The sequence below is a fragment of the Triticum urartu genome, chromosome 6A (genome assembly GCF_056163025.1).
Source record: "Triticum urartu cultivar PI428250 chromosome 6A, HENAU_Tu73, whole genome shotgun sequence".
Taxonomy (NCBI): Eukaryota; Viridiplantae; Streptophyta; class Magnoliopsida; order Poales; family Poaceae; genus Triticum; species Triticum urartu.
The window spans coordinates 82,678,621-82,693,024 of NC_141878.1; the positions used below are offsets into that span (position 1 = coordinate 82,678,621).

Here is a 14,404-nt window from a genome sequence, read left to right on the forward strand (position 1 = left end):
CACATGTTCCGAGTGGCGTGAGTTGCGAAACTATTCCGCATTGTTTCAAATGAAGACCAAACTCGTAACTCAAATATTCTCCTCCACGATCAGATCGTAGAAACTTTATTTTCTTGTTACGATGATTTTCAACTTCACTCTGAAATTCTTTGAACTTTTCAAATGTTTCAGACTTATGTTTCATTAATTAGATATACCCATATCTTCTTAAATCATCTGTGAAGGTGAGAAAATAACGATATCCGCCACGAGCCCCAATATTCATCGGACCACATACATCTGTATGTATGATTTCCAACAAATCTATTGCTCGCTCCATAGTACCCGAGAACGGTGTTTTAGTCATCTTGCCCATGAGGCACGGTTTGCAAGTACCAAGTGATTCATAATCAAGTGGTTCCAAAAGTTCATCAGTATGGAGTTTCTTCATGTGCTTTATACCGATATGACCTAAATGGCAGTGCCACAAATAAGTTGCACTATCATTATCAACTCTGCATCTTTTGGCTTCAATATTATGAATATGTGTATCACTACTATCGAGATTCAACAAAAATAGACCACTCTTTAAGGGTGCATGACCATAAAAGATATAACTCATATAAATAGAACAACTATTTTTCTCTGATTTAAATGAATAACCGTCTCGCATCAAACAAGATCCAGATATAATGTTCATGCTCAATGCTGGCACCAAATAATAATTATTCAGGTCTAAAACTAATCCCGAAGGTAGATGTAGAGGTAGCGTGCCGACTGCGATCACATCGACTTTGGAACCATTTCCCACGCGCATCGTCACCTCGTCCTTAGCTAATCTTCGCTTAATCCATAGTCCCTGTTTCGAGTTGCAAATATTAGTAACAGAATCAATATCAAATACCCAGGTGCTACTGCGAGCATTAGTAAGGTACACATCAATAACATGTATATCACATATACCTTTGTTCACCTTGCCATCCTTCTTATCCGCCACATACTTGGGGCAGTTCCGCTTCCAGTGACCAGTCTGCTTGCAGTAGAAGCACTCAGTCTCACGCTTAGGTCCAGACTTGGGTTTCTTCTCCTGAGCAGCAACTTGCTTGCTGTTCTTCTTGAAGTTCCCCTTCTTCTTCCCTTTGCCCTTTTCCTTGAAACTGGTGGTCTTATTGACCATCAACACTTGATGCTCCTTCTTGATTTCTACCTCCGCGGCCTTTAGCATTGCAAAGAGCTCGGGAATCGTCTTATCCATCCCTTGCATGTTATAGTTCATCACGAAGCTTTTGTAGCTTGGTGGCAGTGATTGAAGAATTCTGTCAATGACGCTATCATCCGAAAGATTAACTCCCAGTTGATTCAAGTGATTGTTATACCCAGACATTTTGAGTATATGCTCACTGACAGAACTATTCTCCTTCATCTTGCAGCTGAGAACTTATTGGATACTTCATATCTCTCAATCCGGGCATTTTCTTGAAATATTAAGTTCAACTCCTGGAACATCTTATATGCTCCATGATGTTCAAAACATCGTTGAAGACCCGGTTCTAAGCCGTAAAGCATGGCACACTGAACTATCGAGTAGTCATCAGCTTTGCTTTGCCAGACGTTCATAACATCTGATGTTGCTCCTGCAGCAGGTCTGGCTCCCAGCGGTGCTTCCAGGACGTAATTCTTCTGTGCAGTAACGAGGATAATCCTCAAGTTACGGACCCAGTCCGTGTAATTGCTACCATCATCTTTCAACTTTGCTTTCTCAAGGAACACATTAAAATTCAACGGAACAACAGCACGGGCCATCTATCTACAAACAACATAGACAAGCAAGATACTATCAGGTACTAAGTTCATGATAAATTTAAGTTCAGTTAATCATATTACTTAAAAACTCTCACTTAGATAGACATCCCTCTAATCCTCTAAGTGATCACGTGATCCAAATCAACTAAACCATGTCCGATCATCATGTGAGATGGAGTAGTTTCAATGGTGAACATCACTATGTTGATCATATCTACTATATGATTCACGCTCGACCTTTCAGTCTTTGTGTTCTGAGGCCATATCTGTTATATGCTAGGCTTGTCAAGTTTAACCTGAGTATTCCGCGTGTGCAACTGTTTTTCACCCATTGTATTTGAACGTAGAGCCTATCACACCCGATCATCAAGTGGTGTCTCAGCACGAAGAACTTTCGCAACGGTGCATACTCAGGGAGAACACTTATACTTTGATAATTTAGTGAGGGATCATCTTATAATGCTACCGTCAATCAAAGCAAGATAAGATGCCTAAAAAGATAAACATCACATGCAATCAATATAAGTGATATGATATGGCCATCATCATCTTGTGCTTGTGATCTCCATCTCCGAAGCACCGTCATGATCACCATCGTCACCGGCACAACACCTTGATCTCCATCGTAGCATTGTTGTCGTCTCACCAATCTTATGCTTCTACGACTATCGCTACCGCTTAGTGATAAAGTAAAGCATTACAGGGCGATTGCATTGCATACAATAAAGCCACAACCATATGGCTCCTGCCAGTTGCCGATAACTCGGTTACAAAACATGATCATCTCATACAATAAAATTTAGCATCATGTCTTGACCATATCACATCACAACATGCCCTGCAAAAACAAGTTAGACGTCCTCTACTTTGTTGTTGCAAATTGTACGTGGCTGCTACGGGCTTAGCAAGAACCGTTCTTACCTACGCATCAAAACCACAACGATAGTTTGTCAAGTTGGAGCTGTTTTAACATTCGCAAGGACCGGGCATAGCCACACTCGGTTCAACTAAAGTTGGAGAAACTGACACCTGCCAGCCACCTGTGTGCAAAGCACGTCGGTAGAACCAGTCTCGCGTAAGCGTACGCGTAATGTCGGTCCGGTCCACTTCATCCAACAATACCGCCGAACCAAAGTATGACATGCTGGTAAGCAGTATGACTTATATCGCCAACAACTCACTTGTGTTCTACTCGTGCATATGTCATCTACGCATAAAACCTGGCTCGGATGCCACTGTTGGGGAACGTAGTAATTTCAAAATTTTCCTATGCACACGCAGGATCATGGTGATGCATAGCAACGAGAGGGGAGAGTGTTGTCCATGTACCCTCGTAGACCGAAAGCGGAAGCGTTAGCACAACGCGGTTGATGTAGTCGTACGTCTTCACGATCCGACCGATCAAGTAGCAAACGCACGACACCTCCTAGTTCAGCACACGTTCAGCCCGATGACGTCCCTCGAACTCTGATCCAGCCGAGTATTGAGGGAGAGTTTCGTCAGCAGGATGGCGTGGTGACGATGATGATGTTCTACCGATGCAGGTCTTCGCCTAAGCACCGCTACAATATTATCGAGGTGGACTATGGTGGAGGGAGCACCGCACACGGCTAAAAGATCAACAGATCAATTGTTGTGTCTTTGGGGTGCCCCCCTACCCCCGTATATAAAGGATCAAGGGGGAGAGGCGGCCGGCCAGGAGGGGGCGCGCCAGGCGGAGTCCTACTCCCATCGGGAGTAGGGCTCCCTCCCTTCCTTGTTGGATTAGGAGAAGGGCGAAAGAGAAGGAGGAGAAGAAGGAAAGGGGGGCGCCGCCCCCCTCCTTGTCCAATTTGGACTAGAGGGGGAGGGGGAGTGTGGCCTGCCCTGGACGCCCCTCCTCTTCTCCACTAAGGCCCATGTAGGCCCATTAACCCCCGGGGGGTTCCGGTAACCCCCCGGTACTCCGCTATATATCCGATAAGCCCCGAAACCATTCTGGTGTCCGAATATAGCCATCAAATATATCAATCTTCATGTCTCCACCATTTCGAGACTCCTCGTCATGTCCGTGGTCATATCCGGGACTCCGAACAACCTTCGGTACATCAAAACATATAAACTCATAATATAACTGTCATCGAAACTTTAAGCGTGCGGACCCTACGGGTTTGAGAACTATGTAGACATGACCGAGACACGTCTCTAGTCAATAACCAATAGAGGAACCTGGATGCTCATATTGGCTCCCACATATTCTACGAAGATCTCTTTCGGTCAAACCGCATAACAACATACGTTGTTCCCTTTGTCATCGGTATGTTACTTGCTTGAGATTCGATCGTGGGTATCTCAATACCTAGTTCAATCTCGTTACCGGCAAGTCTCTTTACTCATTCCGTAATACATCATCCCGCAACTAAATCATTAGTTACAATGCTTGCAAGGCTTATAGTGATGTGTATTACTGAGTGGGCCCAGAGATACCTCTCCGATAATCGGAGTGACAAATCCTAATCTCGAAATACGCCAACCCAACAAGTACCTTCAGAGACACCTTTAGAGCACCTTTATAATCACCCAGTTACATTGTGACATTTGGTAGCACACAAAGTGTTCCTCCGGTAAACAGGAGTTGCATAATCTCATAGTCATAGGAACATGTATAGGTCATGAAGAAAGCAATAGCAACATACTAAACGATCGAGTGCTAAGCTAACGGAATGAGTCAAGTCAATCACATCATTCTCCTAATGATGTGATCCCGTTAATCAAATGACAACCCATGTCAATGGTTAGGAAACATAACCATCTTTGATCAACGAGCTACTCAAGTAGAGGCATACTAGTGACACTATGTTTGTCTATGTATTCACACAAGTATTATGTTTCCGGTTAATACAATTCTAGCATGAATAATAAACATTTATCATGATATAAGGAAATAAATAATAACTTTATTATTGCCTCTAGGGAATATTTCCTTCAAGTACATGTGTGAATACATAGACAAAAAGAGTGTCCCTAGTATGCCTCTACTTGACTAGCTCGTTAATCAAAGATGGTTATGTTTCCTGACCATAGACATGTGTTGTCATTTGATGAACGGGATCACATCATTAGAGAATGATGTGATGGACAAGACCCATCTGTTAGCTTAGCATAATGATTGTTTAGTTTTATTACTATTGCTTTCATCATGACTTATACATGTTCCTCTGACTATGAGATTATGCAACTCCCGAAAACCGGAGGAACACCTTGTGTGCTATCAAACGTCACAACGTAACTGGGTGATTATAAAGATGCTCTACAGATGTCTCCGAAGGTGTTTGTTGGGTTGGCATAGATCGAGATTAGGATTTGTCACTCTGTGTATCGGAGAGGTATCTCTAGGCCCTCTCGGTAATGCACATCACAATAAGCCTTGCAAGCAATGTGACTAATGAGTTAGTCATGGGATGATGCATTACGAAACAAGTAAAGAGACTTGCCGGTAACGAGATTGAACTAGGTATGATGATACCGACGATCGAATCTCGGGCAAGTAACATACCGATGACAAAGGGAACAACATATGTTGTTATGCGGTTTGACCGATAAAGATCTTCACAGAATATGTAGGAGCCAATATGAGCATCCAGGTTTCGCTATTGGTTATTGATCGGAGATGTGTCTCGGTCATGTCTACATAGTTCTCGAACCCGTAGGGTCCGCACGCTTAACATTCGTTGACGATTTGTATTTATGAGTTATGTGTTTCGATGACCGAAGTTTGTTCGGAGTCCCGGATGAGATCAGGGACATGACGAGGAGTCTCGAAATGGTCGAGAGGTAAAGATTGATATATTGGAAGGTAGTATTCGGACACCGGAAGGGTTCCAGAGTGTATCGGGTACATACCAGAGTACCGGAGGGGTTACGGGAACACCACGGGGAAAGATATGGGCCATATGGGCCATAGGAGGGAGGCTAACCAGCCCACAAGGGGCTGGTGCACCCCCCACAAGGGAGGAGGCCGAATTGGACTTGGGAAGGGGGCGCCACCCCCCTTTCCTTCTCCTACTCCCTCTCCTTTCCCCCTTTCCTCCTCCGGAAGAAGGAAAAAGGGGAGGGGCCGAATCCTACTAGGACTGAAGTCCTATTAGGACTCCCCTCTCCCTGGCGCGCCCCTTGTTGGCCGGTCTCCTCCTCCCCTCCTTTATATATGGGGGTGGGGGGCACCCCAAAGGCACAACAAACAATCTCTTAGCCGTGTGCGGTGCCCCCTCCATAGTTTAACACCTCGGTCATATCGTCGTAGTGCTTAGGCGAAGCCCTGCGCCGGTAACATCATCATCACCGTCGCCACGCCGTCGTGCTGGCGGAACTCTCCCTCGCCCTCAACTGGATCAAGAGCTCAAGGGACGTCATCGTGCTGAACATGCGCTGAACACAGAGGTGTCGTACGTTCGGTCTACGAGGGTACGTGGACACACTCTCCCGTCTCATTATTATGCATCTCCTAGATAGATCTTGCGTGATCGTAGGAAATTTATTGATATACTGCGTTCCCCAACACTTCTGCTATATGAAGCCATTTTCCCTAGAAAAAATGAGCAGAAAACTTTCGGGATGAAGCGCCACCATCTCAAGGCGAAAATGAGGTTGGAGCACTTTTGCTCTCCAGGAGAGCAATTCCACTGGGGATACTTCCCTCCGGGAGGGGGACATCAAAGTATGCGTCATCACCAACGTTCCCCTCATCGTGGGAGGACTCATCTCCATCAACATCTTCACCAGCACCATCTCATGTCTAAACCCTAGTTCATCTCTTGTATTCAATCTTTGTCTCAAAACCACTAATTGGTACCCCATGTGTTGCTACTAGTGTTGATTACATCTTGTAGTTAATGCTAGTTGGTTTATTTGGTGGAAGATCATATGTTTAGACTGTCAATCATATATTTATCTCTTGTGATCATGAACATGTGTCAGTGGGAAACGACACCTATGGGATCACAAGAATCCCTACTGTGGTTGCGGGGCGCGGGGTTGAGAGAAGAGCGGGTCTGACAGAGAAGCACGCGGTTCGTTTATCCAGGTTCGGGCCGCGAGGATGCGTAAAACCCTACTCCTGCTTTGGTGGATATATTTTGTGTTCTTGAGCTAGCTACGGGTGTAACGAGCTCCAAAAAGCCGAATCCTTCTCCCGTGCGCCATGGGCCTCCTTTTATAGGCGAAAGGGGCTGCCATAGTGGCACACGGGAGGTGTAAAGGTCTATAGTGGCACGAGGTTATCCCTCGTATTATAGGATAAGGTGCATTTAATGCATCGCTTAGGTGTCCTCTTGCTTTATCGGGGATGGAGGCGAGGCCCGTCCTGTCCGTCGCCGCTCCTCCAAGCTTCGACACGCGCCCTGGCCAGCGATGCATGCGGTGCCATGTAAGTAGGCAGGCAGCTGAGGTGGCGCAGTGGTGAAGCCTTCACGAAGGGCTGCATGTTGCCACGTAGGTGCCTGCCCAGCTGGTTGGGTCGGCAGCTGCATGCGAACGACGATGGAGACTTGTCTGGTGCGGGCCTGACGGTGGCCCTGCTGGTGCGCTTGGCGAGGGCCTTGCCGGGTGGCTCGGCAAGGGTCTTGCCGTGGCGCGCAGGCGTCCCCGGCAAGGATCTTGCCGCGGGTCTTGTGGGTTTCTTCGGTGAGGATGGCTGCCTTCCTATCCTCATTTGATCTTGACTGTCCTTTGTCTTCACAAAGATCTGCATGCCACCACAGAGGTGCCTTCCCGAGCCTTGGCCCCATGCTAATGATGGCGCTGGGGGCCATGGGCTCAAGGGTGGCTCACTCCGTTGGTGTGGGGCGAGCTGCCCCGGCAAGGGTCTTGCCGGGGCTGCCGAGGCTGCCCGGCAAGGGTCTTGCCGGGGGGAACCTGCTTCGTCCCTCTGCTCTTTGTGGCCTTGGCCTTGGCCTTGCTTTTGCTTCGTCTTGTTTCTTCGGTCTTACCTTAGCTCACCTCCCTCGCTCTGCTTGGTGTGGTCGCGGGCGTGTCTCCGACTGCCAGTGCACAGGTAAAGGGGTACAAAAATGTGCCCATAGTTTTGTACACCGACAGGAGCCCCCGGGCCTGGGCCACACATAAGCGTGACACGTTGTTGGGTCAGGCCCAAAACGGTGCGCGGGCAGGCGGGGTGGTTTTTGCTGTGGTAAGACTTTTTGCGCGCTGTGCTTCCCACGACCCACGCGCACCACGCGGCATGGAAGGTCGTGCGTGACGTGGGCGGCATGCATGGGGTGGTTTTCACATGCACGCGTCACATCATAGTAAAGAAGCGGTGTCGGGTGGTTGGTGCGACATATGCCAACGGGTGGCTTATCTGTGTGGGAGCCAGTAAGACATCGCCGGTGCCTAGAAGCGGGAAAAGGCGAAGACATGCACACCGGCGAATCTTACCCAGCTTCGGGGCTCTCCATGGAGATAACACCCCTACTGCTGCTCTGCGGGGTCTCCGCATGATCACTCGGTGAACATGTAGCTACAAAGTGCTCCTCGAGCTGTTTGGCGAGAGGAAGAAGAAGGGCAAGGCTAGATCTACTCTTCTCTCTATGTGTCTTGTAACCTAGGTGAGATCAACCCTTTGCATGGGCGCCCCGGGGGGTTTATATAGGCCCACCCCCCGGGGGTACAATGGTAATCCGGCTGGGAGCGGGTCCCAGCCGTCAGTGTCTACGCTCGCCGGCTTCTGCACCGGCTGCTGGGGCCCGCCGGCTACTGGCATCTTGGTCGACAGGCAGGCCCTACTGCCTAGTGCCCTGTCGGCAGCCGATTACTGTTGCCTCAATCCTGATGATGAAAGCTTTATCGAGGTAAGCATGGCTACAGCGCCGCCGCCTGGCGGGCGATCGCTATAGCCTCACGTCATCTTGTCTTCTTAATGGGGCGCCTCCTTCGAGGGAGGGAGCAAGCCGGCTTTGGGGAAGCCGGCCATGTCTTGGGCCGACTGGGGGAGGCCTGGCCGCCTTCGGGTGTCTCTCTGCCCAAAGGGGCCCACCGCCCGTGGGCTGCACTGACAGCCCGCCGTGGATGGCGCCATGGTCATCATGGCAACAGTGCCGCGCCGGACGGGTCAGGGCTACCCCGTACGGCGCACTGTGCCAAGCGTGCTCCGGGTTTTGGGGGTGGCAGGCTTTGCTGTAGCCACGCCCCGTCCCATCGCCGTTATGTGGTTGCAGGCCTCGAGGGTATGATCTTGACCGCGTCGTGGGAGCCGGCCTCTTGGAGTCGGCCTTCTCGTGGCCGGCTTCTGGGAGCCGGCCCTCCCGCGGCTTTCTTCATGGAGGTTAAGGCCGGGCCGCCTTCCGACAGTCGGCCTGAGGGGCAGCCGGCCGGGGGAAGGCGGCCCCACGTCTTGGTCTCTTGGAGGCCGGATTGGCTTGTAATTTTTTCTGAAGTGCTAAGGGGGGCCGGCTAGGCTACCCGTGGTCATTTACCCCGACAGTAGTCCCCGAAGCTGGTCGCGCTTCGAGGTCGGCAAGGGGAACGAGAAGCTCGGTCAGCTTCCTATCTTGAGGAGCCGGCAGCTGGGAGCCGGCTCTGCTTGTATGCGCCGCCTTGGACGGGCGCCGTGGTCTCGTCAACGGGAATGTGGGCCAACCGCGCGCTGACCGCGCGCCTCCCCGCGTGTCACGTGGCAGAAAAGGCCTGCCATGGCGCGTGCGCAACGGGACGTCGCCGCAGGCCCGGGCCCGCCACGCCTGGCCCGGGCCCGGGCGCGGATCTTCTGCGGCCCAGGGTGGACGGTTTCCCTTCCCGTGGCGGTTTCCGCCACATCGTCAAGGCGCAGTAATTGCGGGACATGGGGGAGTGGGCGCAGTTAATCCCACGTCCCCCACACCATGCCTCCTCGGCTCCGCCGCGAGGGTCTATAAGTAGGGGGAGGAGAGGGAGCGGCAGAGGCTCGCACACCCTCCCCCGCTCCACCCTTCCTCGTCTTCTTCTTGCTCTCTTCGCCGCCGCAGCGCCTCTTCACCGCGCCATTCCACCGTAGCGGGGTCGCACACGCCTTCGCCGCCACCGCATCTTGCTCTTTGCCGCGCCGCTCCAATGGCGCTGTCGAGCTCGTGGGACGGCTCCAACGTCCTTGATGAGCACATCGAGTTCCTCCGCCGGACGCAGCATCTGCCCGGCGAGAACTACGTGTGGGTCCGGCGCGCCGGAGAAGGAGATCTCGCCGGCACCGGAGGAGGGCGAGCGGGTGATCTTCCGCTCGCACTGCATACGCGGCTTCGGCCTCCCGGCGAGCGGATTCCTCCGCTTGTTCCTCGATTTTTACCACCTTCAGCCGCATTACCTCACCCCCAACGCCGTGATGCTGCTGTCGGCCTTCGTCACCCTCTGCGAGGGTTTCCTTGGCGTCCTCCCCACCATAGAGCTCTGGGGAGAATTCTTCCAGAGCAAACTCGGCACCGTCGTCGCGGGCGTGCCCGCCCCATGCGGAGCTTACATCGCCATGAGGCGGACATGTGAGAACAATCCGTTCCCATCCATCCCGCTGATCCAGTCGGTGAAGCTCTGGCAGAAGTCTTACTTCTACGTGAGGAACGTCGCCCCGCAAGGCGACTTTGTCAATCTGCCGGCTTACGTAGCCGGCCCGCCGGCTTCGAGGCCGGCCTCATGGAGCTACCGGGCCAAGACGCTGTCCCAAGCCGGGAACGCCGTCGTCGCCCGCCTCCGGGTGATGGTCCAGTCGGAGGGCCTGTTCGGAGCCGATCTGGTGGCCGCCTTTGTGGAGCGCCGGGTACTCCCGCTCCAAGGTCGGCCGCACATGATCTGCCAGATGAGCGACCGCTTCGACCCATGCCGGCTGAGCACCAGGGAGATGCCTCATGCCAAGGTGTCATACCTGGTGAACTATATCGCCAACTGCAAGCTCGCCGAGGATTGGCGATTCGGCAAGGAGCCGTACTCTCGCGCCAACCCTCCGCCTGTCGTAAGTATTTCTTCTTTCCCTTTTTTTGTGTTGCCGGCTTCGATATGACCGGCCTCTGATCCGCCGGCTTGTTTCCGCAGAATCCTCTACTTCCGCCGGCGGCAGGGGCCGCGGGGGCAGAACGCCCGTTCCACCCCGACCGCACGGTAGATGACGTCAACGATCCGGACCTCGGAGCGGCCGCCATGGAGGACGCCGCCGCGGGGGAAGGCGGCGAGGCGGGCGGCACCGGGCTCGGAGCCGGCCTCTAGGACTGGGCGGACGACGACGAGGTCGAAATCGTGCCGCATCGCCAGCCAGCGCCGGATCCTCCAGGCGCGGGCTCTTCTGCCGCACCGGCCGCCCGTGGCGCCGCACCGAAGCGTCGGGCCGTGTCGACCTACTTCGGGAGCCGGCCAAAGAAACCCAGGGGAGCCGCCGCGACAACCAAGCGGGATGAGGCGGCCGCGAAGGCGGCCCGCTTCCAAAAGGTCATGAAGCGGCCACAGGCGGTTTCAACGTGAGTGTTAATCATCTCGTACTCTTGTCGTGTTCTTGGATCGGAGTTCTTCTGAATTCTTTCTTGGTTGACCGGCCAGGGCGCCGCTTTCCCTTGAACGGGGCCCTGCCGCCTCTGTGATTGGATCAGCCGGAGGGTCTTCAAGCTCCCGCCGCGTGGATCCCCGCGCCGACCTCATGGAAGCTACGGCGTGGAACGCGCGGGAGGCGCAGGAGGAGCGGGAAGCGTCGGAGCGGAGGGCCGCCCAGGCGGCGAAGGAGCAGGCCGACGCGACGGCCAAGGCCTAGGCGGAAGCAACGGCCGCGGAGAAGGAGGCGGAGGCCTCGCGCAACCGGCCTCCACAGCTCGTCATCCCCCTGAGGAGTGTGGCTCCGAACGCCCCCGTGCCCCCGTCTGAGGAAGCCGACCGCGGCCGGGCAGCAGCGGAGCGGAGGGAGGATGACGTGGTCGTCTTGGAGGAGGTGCCGCGGACGGTGCCGACTGGAGCGGGCCAGGGCGGCCAGCCGGCTGCGGCGCCGGTGCCGCTGGCCGGGAGCGAGCCGGTAGCAGGAGCCGGCCTGGCGGTGCAGCCGTCATCACGCCCGCGCGCGGGGGAAGCTGCCCCCGTGCCGGAGCTAAACAGAGCTGCGACCGCCAGTCAGACGGCGGAGGCCTTGGAGGCGGCCAGCTCCAGCACGTCCGAGTGGGCGCCCAATGAGGAGACGGGCGAACTGAACGCGTCGGCCCAGGAGGTCCAGGGCCAGCTTCAGGCTCATGCCACCGCGCTGCAGCGATATACTTGCGATTTCCTTGCGAAGCGGGCCGTCGTTCGGGTGAGTCTTCTGGCCTTGGCTGCTTTGCCTTTTTGATTTCTTGTGTGGGGACGCGTCAGCGCACCCACTGGGTGTAGTCCCCGAGTTTTGAGTCGACTGCTGAGCAGGCGGCTCGGAACTTACTAGGTCCTGATAGTTATCTTATTCTTGCGTCCTCTCTGATCTTCCAGGAGTACCATAACCGGAGTTCTGCCGCCTTCGACTCCCAGGCTCGGGAGCTGCGCCAGAAGAGCGAGGATCTGACCAATAGCCGGAGTGCGTGCTCCGTTTTCTTTATATCCTGTGGGGGCGCGTCAGCGCACCCATTGGGTGTAGTCCCCGAGATCCGGGCCGACTGCTGAGTAGTCAGGTCGGATCTTCCTCGACGATTTCTTTCTTATTGCTTCTTCCTTTGCCTTTATGCTTGCAGGGGCCAACGCCGACTTGAGGGAGCAGCTCGGCGGGGCCCAGACCGCCCTTCGCGCCAAGGAGGCTGAGCTCAATGCCTTAGTCCAGGAGCGCGACCGCCTGGCCAAGAAGTTGGCCGACCAGGAGGAGAGCCGCAAGGCGGCCCTGAAGGAGGCGCAAGACAGCGAGGCCGCCCTCAAAGCCGAGTTTGAGACCGAAGCGGCGAGCTGGGCTGAGGCGAAGCAAGCGCTGAGCGAGGGTTACAGCTGGATCGAGAATCTGATCGATGGTAAGCTGCCTCCCTTACTCCTTGCTCGCCCCCTTGCCCTCCGATTCATCTTCTGATTTGTGCTGCTTTTGTTCTCTGCGCAGACTACTTCCCCCGCCACTCCATCGCGGCCTCCCAGGCCATCGAGGCCTACCGCGAGACACGCCGTCAGGCGGGAGTTGAGATTGCGCCGGACGCGAGCCGGACACTTGAGGAGCAGCTCTTGGCGATCCAAGCCCGGCTGCAGCCGGCACACCGCATGCTCCACCGCCTCCAGCGTGCCGGGGCGCAGGTGCTGGCTGCCCTCTGGCCAGGCGAGGCGATTCCTCGCACCCTGAGCCGGACTGCCGACTGGCTGGAGGTGGCAGTCGGCCGCTTTGAGGCCTGGAAGGCCTCCGCTGCCCGATCCGGCGCCAGGCGGGCGCTAGAGTTCGTCCTGGCCTGGTACCCTAGGCTGAATTTGGAGCAGCTGAGGACTTGGCAGGAGGAGGCTGATGAAGAGCTGGTGGGGGTGCGGCCGGCTATCATCCAGCGCGCTTCGGCTCTTGCCGACTTCACCAACACCGGCGTCTTCGCTCCTGAGATGGACGACAAAGGCGTCGCCCAGCCGGAGGAGTGGTTCGGGCTGAACCCGGCGGAGGGTGAAGACTTGGCGGAGGAGATCGCCTCCAGCGATGAAGGTGAAGACGAAGAAGGGGAGGAGAGAGAAGACATCGAGCCGGCCGGTGAAGCAACCAGCCCGCCTCAGCATGACCGTGCCTCCAGCAACGAGGCGCGTGCTAGCGCGCCCTCTACGGGAGGCGGTGATCATGCCGAGGTTCACCAGCCGGCCACTCCTCCAGCCGGCGCTACTGTCTCCACCGACCTGCCCGACTTGCCAGTCGTTCCCTTGGCTTGATCTGCCGTCTTTGCTTTTCCTGCTTGTTACTCTTTGAACAATTTTATTAAGCTTGCGCAGTTCCACCCACTGGGGGTGTATTCAAACTATGTTGAATGCTGGCCTTTTCAAGGCCTTTTGTGTAAATATAATCATGCATGTGTTTGGCTTCCATTCTCGTATGCTTTTTATCCTTAGGCTGTTTCCTTTGCCGCCTTCCCCTGATTGCCGTCTTCCCAGCCGGCAGCTGCTCTGCAGTCTGTGGCTAAGGAAGAACTCGGCTATCTTTTTTGGGGAAGGCAAGTACTCGAGCTTTCTTATATTGTAGCGAAGTGAATGGAATCCGGCCAGCCGTCTACTCTTGTAGTCGGTCGGCGGTGGGAAAAAACCGGCTTTTGTTATATTAATCCGTTAGTCCCTAGCCGTTTTTCGTGTGGGCGTCCTTTCCTGCCTTTGGCTCTTGCCAGCCGGACAGCCAATTCTTCAAACTGCGACCTCTGGCAAGAGAGGGCTTTGGAGCCGGCACACTACTTGTCTGACCACGGGTAGGACTTCTAATATAACTTAAGGCGACCAGTCCCCGGGCCAACTAGTCGAACCCGGTGCCGGACGAGAGAAGTAAATGAAATGACATAATCATAAGCATGATACTCTTCATTCGTAGATGAAAGATGGCAGTCCCCGAGTTCTCCTCGGGGGGGGGGGCTATTGTCTCATACTTAGTACAAAAGTTAGCGTGATACATACTGCATTTCAACTGTAAAATCTTCGGAGGAGGTTGGCGTTCCATGGTCGTTCCGACTCCTTGCCGGAGTCGTCTCTCTTTCGT

The 14,404-nt window shown here is 54.1% G+C and overlaps 1 protein-coding gene across 1 annotated transcript; it reads left to right on the top strand.

Moving 5' to 3' along the window:
* Positions 1 to 11,407: 11,407 nt before the first annotated feature.
* On the top strand, positions 11,408 to 13,596 carry LOC147964104 (uncharacterized). The gene is made up of 5 exons (XM_087529835.1): positions 11,408 to 11,512; positions 11,630 to 12,043; positions 12,214 to 12,298; positions 12,453 to 12,719; positions 12,803 to 13,596. The coding sequence occupies exons 1-5, from the start codon at positions 11,408 to 11,410 to the stop codon at positions 13,594 to 13,596; spliced, it is 1,665 nt and encodes a 554-aa protein (XP_087385961.1).
* Positions 13,597 to 14,404: the final 808 nt, after the last annotated feature.

Coding starts and splice junctions, on each gene's coding strand:
- LOC147964104 (XM_087529835.1), top strand. CDS start 11,408: ATGGAAGCTACGGCGTGGAACGCGCGGGAGGCGCAGGAGGAGCGGGAA. Junction 11,513..11,629: donor AGGCCGACGCGACGGCCAAG/GCCTAGGCGGAA, acceptor CCCCCGTCTGAG/GAAGCCGACCGCGGCCGGGC. Junction 12,299..12,452: donor GGATCTGACCAATAGCCGGA/GTGCGTGCTCCG, acceptor TTATGCTTGCAG/GGGCCAACGCCGACTTGAGG.